General features: G+C 31.2%; 4 protein-coding genes across 4 annotated transcripts; 1 reads left to right on the top strand and 3 right to left on the bottom strand.

The window, feature by feature from the left end:
• Positions 1–541: 541 nt before the first annotated feature.
• Positions 542–694, bottom strand: BO80DRAFT_346409 (uncharacterized protein; the record flags this gene model as incomplete). Its single annotated transcript, XM_025715365.1, has 1 exon — positions 542–694. A coding segment is annotated over one exon (153 nt), but the record flags the coding sequence as incomplete, so codon positions are not given.
• Positions 695–5,625: 4,931 nt separating this feature from the next.
• On the bottom strand, positions 5,626–5,775 carry BO80DRAFT_346503 (uncharacterized protein; the record flags this gene model as incomplete). The annotated part of the gene is made up of 1 exon (XM_025715369.1): positions 5,626–5,775. A coding segment is annotated over one exon (150 nt), but the record flags the coding sequence as incomplete, so codon positions are not given.
• A 1,727-nt stretch (positions 5,776–7,502) lies between these two features.
• On the bottom strand, positions 7,503–7,664 carry BO80DRAFT_319394 (uncharacterized protein; the record flags this gene model as incomplete). Its single annotated transcript, XM_025715110.1, has 1 exon — positions 7,503–7,664. A coding segment is annotated over one exon (162 nt), but the record flags the coding sequence as incomplete, so codon positions are not given.
• Positions 7,665–10,019: 2,355 nt separating this feature from the next.
• On the top strand, positions 10,020–11,228 carry BO80DRAFT_441142 (uncharacterized protein; the record flags this gene model as incomplete). The annotated part of the gene is made up of 4 exons (XM_025721176.1): positions 10,020–10,041; positions 10,107–10,667; positions 10,764–11,014; positions 11,079–11,228. The coding sequence occupies 4 exons, from the start codon at positions 10,020–10,022 to the stop codon at positions 11,226–11,228; spliced, it is 984 nt and encodes a 327-aa protein (XP_025579232.1).
• Between the last annotated feature and the right edge of the window lie 1,428 nt (positions 11,229–12,656).

The following is a 12,656-nucleotide window of genomic DNA, read 5'->3' as shown; positions in this document are numbered from 1 at the left end:
TTAAAATTATTTATTTAATAATAATAGTAATTTTTATTAAATTTATCTAAATACTATCAATAGCAATAATAAATCCTAGGAACTTAATCTTTATAATATAGAACTTATATTTATAAATAATAATTTATAAGTCTGTAGCTTGTAACTTTTTAAGTACTAAATATATATATAATTTATATTTAATTATATTATTACTATAAATTAATATATCATTAATATAAATTATTATAAACTTATCTAAGTACTCCATCAAAACTTTATTAATAAGCTGTTGGAAGATAGCAGGTCTATTAATAAATTTAAATAAAAGAATTTAATACTTGAATAGGTTATATCACATTTTAAAGATTATAAGATTTTTTAAAATAGGATTTATTCTAATCCAATAGAAGCTTTAATATATATTAAGTTTTATAAAGATTTTTATATTATATAGGCAGTTTATTATTTTATTAATAAGAGATAAGAAGTACAGGTTCTTCTTAATTAAAATATTTAATTTTTAATAATTTATATAAAAGTAGAGGCCTCCTCCTGGCTTTCAAACTATTAGAATAGAAAATATAAAAAGTACGGAGCTTAGTATAATAAATCTTTTATTTAAATTCTCTATAATATAATTATAGAAAGCCTGTAATTCTTCTATTATTATTTTATAGAAAAAAGTAGTGTTTAGAGAGTTCTTACTCTCTAGTTAAATCTTATAATTATAATATTAAAATAGAGGTAGCATATCAGATTTCTTTTTTAAAAAAATATTTATTAAATTATAGTATTACTTAAAAAAAATTCTCTTAATCTTATCTTTCTTATTTATATGTAGAATCTCTAGTTTCTCTATAAAAGCCTTCTTAATAGTGTTAAATAAGATAATAAAAATCTTTATCTTTAAATTCTTTAAATATTATTAGAAACTAGCTATTTTAATAAGAGCTATCTCTTTATAGAAAAATTTAATTAGAATAGACTTTAATTTGGGCTTCGGGATTCTAAAGAAGAGATAATACTAGTAATTCTCTCTAACTAGATTATATTTTATCTTTACTAGGGCTTTGTATAGGCTACTTTAATTAATATAGAAAAGAATTAATAATAGTTATAAAAACTTTAATTATTCATTTTCTAACTATATCTTATAATCTCTCTAGGTTATATCTTATTAATATTTATAATTTACTAAAGATTACTCCAGAATGGTCTGGAGAATATTTATAAAAAATCTAGTTTTTATTTTATTTTTTAATATTAATTAGCTTAATTAGATTAATCAGCAATTTTAATAATCTAATAAGATATTATATTTAGTAAATTATATTTTTTTAAGAATAGCATCATACCTTCCTAAATCTAATATAAGAAAGAGAATATTCAGAAATTAGTAGCCATTAATTATAAGATTTAATTAGATTATATATATTAAATTAGTAGTCTATTTTCTATTAAAACCTATGACTAGAATTACCTTTTTTAAAAATAATATTAAATTTTTAAAATATTAGATTAATTTAATAATAAACTAAATATTTATTATTAAATAGATATTAACTCCAGAATCAGCAAGCGTATAAATAAGAATAGTAATACTATTTTTAAAAAATAAAATAGTAATTATAAAACTATCACTATTATTTTTTAGTAAATCTTATAAATTTATTATACTTATTTAAGCTTCTAATTTATCTAGAATAGAGATTTTTCCTAAATATTATTTTTTATTAATTTAAGTTTCTTTGTGGGAGCTTCTAGAGTCTTTACTTATATAATTTTCTTTTTAAGATATTCTCTACTCCTATAGCCGGACTCTTTATAGTAAAAATATTTTTTATCTTTTATTAAAATTTTCTTAGTCTCTAGCTCCATACTCAAAGCACGAGTTAAAGCCTTAAAAACAATATTCTCAGAGTTTAGGATGCTAGAGGAAGTATAAAGATTATAAAATTTACTATAATTATTAATAGTAATAGTATTACTTCTAATATAATTCTTTATTAAATCTTTAATTAAATTAATAGAGTTTATACACTCCTCCACATAATCATCAAAGGAATAACACTTGTTATTAAAGCTATATATAATAGATTTCTTTAGCTTAGAAAGTAGTTTATTATATAAATCTTTTTTTTAAAAGTCTTCACTAATTCTAGCTTCCACTGCGAGATAATAGAAAATAAAAATAAAAATATAAAACTTTTTTTTAATCTTTATATATAAGTCCTGGTACTGGCAGTAAACATTATAAATCTTATAAAAGTTAATAAAAATAGTTTCTAGATATTCTAATATATCCTCAGCATTATTATAAGGATTAATTATATTTAGATAAAATTTAAATATTAAATATTTTCTTATATCACCCTCACAACGGCTAGTAATATAAGCTTTATATACTACTAAAGTAGTAAATTAATCTATATTAGTTTCTAGTTTTTAACACATAGCTAGTATCCAGTCTTTAAAAAAAATATTCTTTCTATCACTAAATAGAGATAGATCAGGGATCTTTATTATTCTCTTAGATTTAGAAATAATTATATTTTAGAAATTAATTAAGACCTAATAGATAACTTATATTATAAAGATATCTTATTTTCTAGCAGTGTCATCCTATTCTTTAGTAATATTATTCTATTCTTAAATAAAAATAGTTATCTTCTAATTTTATTAGTCTTACTTATTAAGAAGATTGTCTCTTTCAGTCTCCAAAGTATTAAAAATTTTTAAAAAGATTTTAAAAATTTGTTTCAGATCTCTTTTATATCAATTATTAAATTTAGCTTAATTAAACCTATCTTCTCAGTCTAATTTATCAGGCAGTATCGCGGAAAGTTATTAGTTATTCTTAAGACTAGAAGTCTAGCTACTTTCTCTAGCTATTTCATTTATTTATTCAGTTGGGTAGGTCTTTTAGCCGTTAAACATTATTAAGAATATGAGGTAGAGATTGCTAACAGCTTAACAAGAACTAGCTATATATAATAGTAGAAAAGGAATAAAGAATAATACTTAAAGTTATAAGATAGCTGTTTAATATAGTAAAATGAGGTCATATTAATACTAACTACTCTAGAATTTTAAGCATAAGGAGGAAAAAAGGAAAATAAGAAATATTATAAGTACTTACTTGAAGAAAACAACAGCAAACGACAGTAAAACAAACAAAACAAACATAGTCACGTGCTTCTAAACAGAGCCGCCGTCACATAAGACAGACACTACTAACGGAGTTATTATAGGAGTACTCTTATAACTAGTAAATAGGGCCTAATACTTAGTGGCTTATTATTCTAAAACTATGTTTTCTGTAGAATATAACTATAATATTTATAATAAAAAACTACTAATAATTATTCGCGCTTTAAAAAAATAGTGACTGGAGTTAGAAGGACTCCAGTATATAGACTATTTTAGTATCCTAATTAACCACTAAGCCTTAGAGTATTTCATGACCACTAAGAGATTAAACACCCGTTAAATATAGTAGGCCGAGTTTCTTTCTTAATACTACTTCTTAATCTAATTCTATCTTGGGAAGTATAATATTTTAGTAGATATATTAATCTATAAAAATAATAATAAATAAGTCTTAACATAATACCACAAGTAAATCCTATTACTTCTAGAGTACTTGGAGAATAAAATATATTTTTATTTATTAATTTCTAAATTATTAATAGTCCTTACCCCTGTATAGAAATATTTATAGATTATAGATTAATTTTTAATAGTTAATTAAAACTACCCCTCCCTAAAGCTTTACTAGGAAAGAACCTATTGTGGTAAAGAAGGATATATCCTAAAAAATAAATTTCTACTTTTTAATGATTTATTAATAGTCTTGTATAATAGGGATTTATATATCTAATTATTAAATAAAATCTATTGTTAACTATTATTCACTTATCCAGGTTGAATAAAGATACTAGATCTTATGAAATTAATATTATTAAAATATTTAGAATTAAAACATATATTATTATCTAGATAACTATTTAATCTATAAATGGAAGAATATAAGATGGAATTTTTCTCTAAAATTTCTATAATCTTTACTAATCCTAGACTATCTGGGATAATATTTATTAATAAACTTTCAGATATTCCTAAAGAATTATCATAATTTTAATACTATATTTATTATAATAGACTAGTTAAGTAAGTAAATTACTTTAATATTATATACAAAGACTATATCTATATAAGATATAACTTAGTTTTTTTTAGAGCGCGTGTACTTTTGGTCAGGATTTTTAAATATAATTATATTAAACTAAGAAGGACAGTTCGTATCAAAGTTCTAGAATAAGTTGTATTATATACTATAGGTAAAGCTTAAGCTTTTAATAGTATACTATTCTTAAATTAATAAATAAATTAAAATCATAAATTAGTACATAGTGTCAAGGTGCGGGCAGGCAGGGGTGGTAGGATAGTAGGTTCTGGCGGGCAGGCAGGACTCGGATAATAACAATAACTAGGATTCTAACTGGATACTGAGCTGGCTACTAGTCAAGCTATATATAGAGTAATAGACAAGACGTAGCTCGAAGCTACAAACAGGGTTCAAAAGGTAGATGGCTTTTAACCGTATCTAGAATCACGTACTAGAATAATAAATCTTAATAATATTCCTCTCTTTCTAGTTTAGAAGGTTATACCATAACAGTACTCCCTTTTTTTTTAAGCTAAGCTTCTATGAGACAAAGGTCAGGATTTATATAAATAGCAGCGATGGAAGTTCTTAATAATCTAATAGATATTCTTTAGATATTCCGTAGATTTAGTAGTAGGATTAATATATCCTATTTACTTAATAAAATATACTAGTTAAAAATAGCCTCGTTCCCAACAATCCTAAAAAAAATCTAATATATCTTCAACCTCCCATTCCTCAAGTCCGTTGATCTTGATATGAAGGGAAAGGGACTAATATTATCTAGATAATAAATCATTATTAATAGGAATAAATAAGCTTATATTAAATACTAGATAAATCTTCATACTTAGCAGAAGTTTTAAACGGTATGTATAGAAACTAATAACTTCTTTAATCAAATATAAGCCTAAAATATTCTAGTCAAGTTTCTTGCTAAGTCGTAGGATTTTAATAAATCAAATATCTAACTAAACTTTCTAATTTTTTCAGAATCTCTGGCTGGAATAATATCTCTTATTAATTTATTTTATATATTTAGCTTGGGCTACAGCCATCTTAATTCTTATAAATTCTATAATAGTATATATTTTTACAATAAATTACTCTATATCTTTAGTAGTAAATTAATTAGAGATAAGTATAAGTTTAAATCTTATTTATAGATAAAAACTGTAGTTAGTAAAGAATAGTATAGTTTTAATAATATTAGAATATATAGTATTTAAAGTAAACTTAGCCAAGGGAAGCTAAGTACTCTAATTATTTTATAAATAATTTATATAAATATAGAGATATTATTTTAATATAGCATTCACCCATTCTATCTAATTATCAGTCTTAGAATAATAAGTAATTGATAATTAATTAATAATATCCAGGCATTGGGTCAGGTACTTTTAAAATTTAACTATAAATTAGAAACCTTAGTTAAAAACTATAAAATAGAGAAGATTATATAGCTTCTATATATACTATATATATATTATAGCTACTTTAGTAACGTTAGTAATAGAATTACAGAGTATCAAATATTTTATTTTAGTAAATCTATTAATAATTATTAATATAATATTATGCCCTTGGCTCTTAGGTAGATATATAATAAAATTTATAAATATATCTTACTAAGCATGCTTAGGGACTAATAGAGATTTCAGAATATTTTATTTAACTTTTTAAAATAGAATAATATAGTAATAAATATAATAATTCTTCATCCATTATTCTATATAGTGGTAGAGATTAGGCTAATAATATTCTCAAGCTAGGAATTTATATATATAAGATTTTCTAAGATATCCTAAGGATAATTTATCATACACTAATCAGATTAATTTAATTTTTAAATTATTATAGTCAGAGATCTAAAAATAATTTTTATAAAATAGTAAATCTTTCCTTCTCTTATAAAAGACTAGAGAGATATCTAGATAGTAGTCTTTACTAATTACTAGTATTTTTAGTATATCTTATACTTATTTATCTTTCTCATACGCGTCTTGTAAAATATTTTAGATTTCTAGTAATAATAATAAATCTTATTTATTTTTAAAAATAATACTATTTTAAGATTAGATTATCAGGGCTAGGGTGTTTTTAAAAAATCTTTTTTAAATTCTTTTTATATAGATAGTTATTTAAAATCTAAAAATATTCTATATTTACTAAATCTAGGATCTTTCTTAGCTGTTCCAAGTTTAGAGTCCTTCTTAATCTAGATAAGTAAGTAAGCAGAATCTAAATTCTTTTATTTTAATATAGTCTAACTCTAGTGTAGTAATTATTTATTCTTCTCTTTTAAAAAATTTTTTAACTTTCTAATTAAACTATTAGGCTTAGTTCTATAGTACCTAGATCAGTATATAATCTTAAAGTTAAAATAAAATAAAAATTCTAATTATTAAGCTTGATAGTAATTTAAAAGTTTAGTTAATATAAAATATTCTAGATTATAATAATCAATAATAATCTAAATTAGAGATAAAATTTTTTTAAGTTTAAAGTACTATTTTTCAAAGCAACAAATAATTATAAGTAATTCTTTATTATAGATTTTATAATTACATTTAATTAGAAAATATTTTTTAGAGAAGAAGACTATAAAATATAATAATTTATCTTTATTATATTAGAACAAAACTCTGGTGGAAACATAATCTAAGATATTAATTTTTAGTATTATTTCTCAGATTTAAATAAATAGTTAAAGTACTGGAGCTTCTATAAAAACTTTCTTTAAATAATTTAAAGCATCCTAATATATAAGAGTCTAGATAAAGGAGATATCTTTTTTTATAAATTATATAAGAAAAATAGTAAATTTCAAGAAATTATAAATAAAGTAGTAGTAAAAATTATTAAATTTTAAAAAAACTTACATATCTATTACATAAGCTGAAATAAACTATTCAGTAATAGTCTTAATTTTTTCTAGATCTATATGGAATCTATTACAGCCTATAATTAGGTCTAAGAACTTAATCTCAGGAATAATAAACTTATATTTTAATATTTTAATAAAGAATCTAATTTTATATAATTTTATAAGAACTAACCAGACATACTCTATATACTTTATTTAAATATAGCTATAAATTAAGATATCATCCAAATATACTATATAAAAGATATCTAGATAGTCTTAAAGTATATTATTAATATAATATTAAAAGATGGTTAGAGCTTTTATTAGCCTAAATAGCATTACTAATAATTTATATAAATTAAAATAGATATAGAATATTATTAGCTATTCCTATTCTTTAACAATTTAGATATTATTAAAAATATTAATAATATTAATTTTAGTGAAGTAGCACATTCTTTTTAGATTATTTAGAGTTTTTTTTATAAGTAGGAATAGATAGTAGTTTTTAATAAAGATTATATTTAAAATATAATAATTTATACAGAATCTGAGTCCTCCTCTAGACTTTTTAATAAATAAGATTGGTAAGATAACAGATAATAAGCTTAGATAAATAAAACTTTTTTTTAAATTCTTAAATAACTATTTATAGAGAGTTTATAATTTATCCCGAGATATACTATATAAAAGATTAAATAAGAGAGTCCTTCTCTTTTCTAAAGTAATAATATAGTTATAATTATAATAAAAAGAAAGTTTCTCTACTTCCTTAGATAAGAAAATATTTATAAAATCTTTAAATTTATTTAATAGTATAAAATCTTTAGTGCTAGAAATAAGTTATAAGATAGTATTAATCTAATCTACGGTAACAGTGTATATTAGATAGTTTTAGTACGTATAAACTATATAGACTATAATAAAGATTAGTTATATATTCTAGTCCTTCAGGGATAAAAAGAATGTAATATATATTAAATAAGTACGTACTAGAATATTATATAAAACATAAATTTTAGTTAAGTGGATAAATATATTATAATACTAATAGTAATTTGCCTTTAGGGGCCGCCGCATCCGGAAACGGCCTCGCCCAACCCGGAAGTGCCGCCCCTCACCGCCCGGCCCCGTGCCGCTATAAAGCCCGTTGTCCGTGGCCTCGTGTATCCGTATCGTCCTGTTTTACAACTATCCGTCGCCCGCTCGCTGAGAGTCCGACCTCAGCCGTCTCCTCAGCGGCGTTGTTTTCTCTTCCCCTCAGCTAACCCACCTTGCGATCACACAGCCCCCTACCCTCATCGCCCGCCTGCATGCTGAGGCCTTAGTCCAGGCTGGCGCCGGGCTGGCCGCTGGACGGATTCCTATACGAATCTCGCGCGTTCTACACCGGTGGTCATTGTCTTCCTACGCCCAGTCCCGGCCGTCCCTCTGTCGCTGAGAACACAGCTTCAACATGGCTTCCGGTACTGCTCTTCTCTGATATTACATAGACTGAGCATCATAACTGTCGGGACAGCAGTTTTGTTCGGGTGGCCGGAAGTCATCCCACCCCGCAGCCAGACTATTTTTGAAGTTATGCCTTACAGCTCTTGCTGGAAAATTGAGACCCGCTTGAATGTTGGCCAGGCTTTGGACTGGGAACCAAGTCAGTATGCGCGATTTAATCATGGTTACATTCGCTTGGCCCCTTCTCCGAGGTCCGCATTCAATCGGCTTCAGCCTGCTCACAGGTGATTAGGTTTCATTTCTTTGGCGAAGTCGTCGAAGGCCAGATTCCTCACCTGCTGACGAGACAGCGAAACATCGATCCTCTGTAATTCCTGCAGGTGTGCTCTCTAGGCGGGCTCCGTCGGGGGGCCGATCATGCTATTGGATGGCTGGAATGAGACTGCGGCCATGCTAATTTCCGTGCTTTCCCCGTTTGGACAGGGAATCTTCCAAAAGTTTGTTAAGTGGACTTCCACTTGGTCACAAGGTTAACTCGCAATCTGCTCACTCGCCTCGGTATACCTATCGGATCTATCTGGAGGCTATGTCGGCCAGTGGAACCAGCCCACTTTCGCTTTCTTTGGCATGGTTCCGGAGCAGAGTAGGCTGGCATCTAGCCCGAAGTTCCCCTATTTAGATGATTTCAGCGACCTCCGCTTGCGGCGCTCCTAGGTAGGCTGACCGGACGAGAGTTCACTATCCGGCATCCGATTTTGGTTGCATTGCCGCCCCAAGCGAAACAATACAGTCAAGGTTTTGGCCTGACCCCCTTCCAAGCCCCATAACTTCTTTTGTCGATATCCTAATTCGGCCATGCTCGGTCTAATGGCTTAACCATGATGCGGTGGCTGCTTGTGCGTCGGCTGACAGTTGACCGCGAAATATGCCCTTGCGTATTCGAGTTAGGACCCGCATGGAATTGCCTCACCTGGTTGTGGTATCGGCCGGAAGGCGCCTTCAGCCGGCTTACACCTGGGCGTCCTTTGAGGTTTGACCATATTTGGATGTAGAGGTAAAGATATGGCTTGACCTAGTTGGCTGCGCAACGAGATTAAGCGGGATCCGTATGATCACGCAATCTAGCACTTGGCTTCCTTCGATACTGCAGTTGGTGAGTTGCCCTCGCGCAGCTTAATTGGTGTTAGTCCGTAGGAACTTGGATAGGGGTGCGGTTAGTTGGCCTTCCGTCTATGAGAAGCATACTTAAAGATACGAGCTCCCATTCCAATTCTCTTGATCACAACAATTCCATTATATTCTCTACTATACCTGTTTCCTTCTGTCAAATCTACAAGACCAGACAGCATGAGCGCCTTTCTTTTTTACAAACCCGATTCCAACCCATCTCGTTTCTCTAGGAAGGAGCGATTCAGCCAGCACTTAACGTGGGATTCTACGTCCGAGCCGGGCAAAGCAGAGAGAGACGAGGAATGTTTATACAGTAACAGGATAGCGGCTTCCGATAATATCTCTTCCTCTGCAAGTAGTGGTGACTCTACTTGCGACAGTATGGCATACAAACGCCCTTCCGGTATGGTTTGCACCTCATTCGAAGAAAAAAATGATGCTCCGGAGTGGACTGCTAATACCGCGCAGACGCCCAATACACATGGGTATCCACCCCTAACTTGTGCGGTATGCAATCGAATGGACTCGACTCCCTTGCGAGCCATCCCGTTTCACCGGACACAGAGTATGCTTGTAGCTCGGATTCCTCGGAATATGATTTGCGCGAAGTTAGCCATCTCTCGTCTGACGGGATCGATCATCATCATCTCAGTTCAGTCTTGTCTGTTAAACATGCCATACCGCTACCAACGGAAGGGTCCGTTCCTACCATCGAGCAAAGTATCTTCCCACAAGGAAACATCGGTAACAATGAGGATCCGACTTCCGTCCACGGCTTCAACGAAGAACTAGAGCCTCGACAGAATTCGGTCAACGGCTCAAGGTCTCCACCTGCCTCTCTACAACCGCTGTCCAGAACACATTCTCGTGATCTTACTTCGACACGTGACAGTCAACAAAGCACCAATAGCAATACTATAGACTTGAGTCTCTCCACGGACAGAGCCCTTGATACACAGTATTGTTTGAGACCAGATAAGGCGCAGCAAAAAAGGGATGATTCCATGCAGCTGGATTATCCGTTTGAACGTAAGTCTAAAAGGGAACTTTCGCTTTACCTTCACTTTCCTTCATTTTTACCTATATACATGCTAACCGACGGAATTGTATGTAAAGAGTCTTTAGGAGATTTGGAGCACGTCAAGTTTATACAAAACTCGTTAGTGGATGGCTCAGCACCAACCGAATCAGAGTCAGAGAACGGGAGAATATGGTCTGAAAACAGGAACTCAATGCTAGCCAACAGCCCGCCTTCGCCCGGGTTTCCTTGCGCGGGTCTTTCTCTTGTGAATGATGCCGAAGGCGGTCTATTGGACGAGACCCCCGAAGAGTATCAGTTTATCGACCTACGCTCTACAGCCTGCCAGGATACTATGGTCGAAATTCAGTCATCTATATCATCGAAGAAAGAAACGAACATTACTTGTACCACAAGGCTAGATCGACATGATCGTTCCGAATCTCCTGGTTATGCGCATCCAGGACGAAACATATATCACAATGATGAGATTACCTCCGATGAAGTCCCTGAAGATTCTACAATACACCAATTTCCCCAAAGGGCCGGAACAGAGTTCGACACAGACCTAGAGACGGACCAAATTGAGCGTATCACCATACCAAATCATACGCAATCAACCGATGACCCCAATTCAACAGAACCTACTCTGCACTCCCACCGGACGCGGAACAAACAACTCGTATTTTCGCATGTGGAAATACATAATCCAAAGAAAATCGACAAAGACAATGGGTCAGCAAGACTCACCCCTCAATATGACGGTCTCCACCCGGAAAACACTAGTCCAATCCCTTTTTTTAATCCTCATTATCCGTGGTGTTTGAGCGGGACAACACTATCTATCAATATCCGCAAAGCTGAACGTCTTCCAATCGCCATTAGCTATTCAACTCTCCGGATAGTCGATGGCCAGCTGTTTCAGATCTTGACACTTTCTCAGGGAAATGTTGAGTCGCCTTCAGCCAATAGACAAACGCGTGATTCGGCGGTGCCAATCCATTCTGCGGAAATTCGAAAAAGATCAAACCAAATATGGTCCTCTGCAAGGCACAGACCACTGTCACCTACTAAGAAGCGAAAGCTAATTACACTGAGGGACAATAGTTATACGTGGAATGAGATCGCCACTCGGTTTCCGGAGAGGAAAAAAGATACTCTACAAAGCATTTACTACAGCCAAATAAAGAGTACCAGGGACCGGATTACTCTACCTCATGAGGATTTAGGACGCCGTCGTTCAGCATACAACAGCCGACATAGTATATTGAGTGGCGAATCAGAGAGTACCAGTATCTCTGACAGGTCACCATCCGAGCTGATTAGCCACCCACGATATTCTTTTCGCCCCCGGCGTTGTCCGCGATTCTGATGTAACGTACATACTCTCTCACAAGATCTTCGGCCAATGCCCGAAAGGCACATTCATTATAAATCAGTAAATGTATGATCCGAAGTATCTTTATTTCACCGGTCTACGAACGTAGGGAAGTAATTGTCAGTTGGATATATCTAGACAGAAATATGGAACCATCTCCGAAGGACAGTTGCTGCGGCCGTAACGAGCGCCGCGTCACCCAAAAGCAAAAGCTTTACCACGGGTGAAGACCGATCTATTTAGGGACAATATTAGAAAGACGCGAGACATCGCACTTAAAAACTGTCTTGATATCAACCAAATTCATCGTGAGATAAAACCAGCATTTTTCATTGAGGGTGGTGTTGAACTAGGCGTTGCCCGCAGATTTGCGGGAGAAATTGCGTTATGGGCCAAGATAATGAACAAGGCTGGCGAGGGCAGGGAGTGGGAATTAACATATATAAATTGAGTAAGGGTGAATGACAGTAAAATGTGCCCGAAGTACAGTGCACTATCAAAACATGACTGCCCTATATATCAGTTTTACTTTGTCCAACCAGATTCTTGTTCTCTTCTTTCAATCTCTTGTTATCCAGAGACAGTTTTTCAATGACCGCAATTGAGAATTTGGGATTTTCAG

Source organism: Aspergillus ibericus, assembly GCF_003184845.1.
Source record: "Aspergillus ibericus CBS 121593 unplaced genomic scaffold BO80scaffold_4, whole genome shotgun sequence".
NCBI lineage: Eukaryota > Fungi > Ascomycota > Eurotiomycetes > Eurotiales > Aspergillaceae > Aspergillus > Aspergillus ibericus.
Note: the sequence above shows the minus strand (reverse complement) of the source record. Positions and strands in the feature narration are given on the sequence as shown.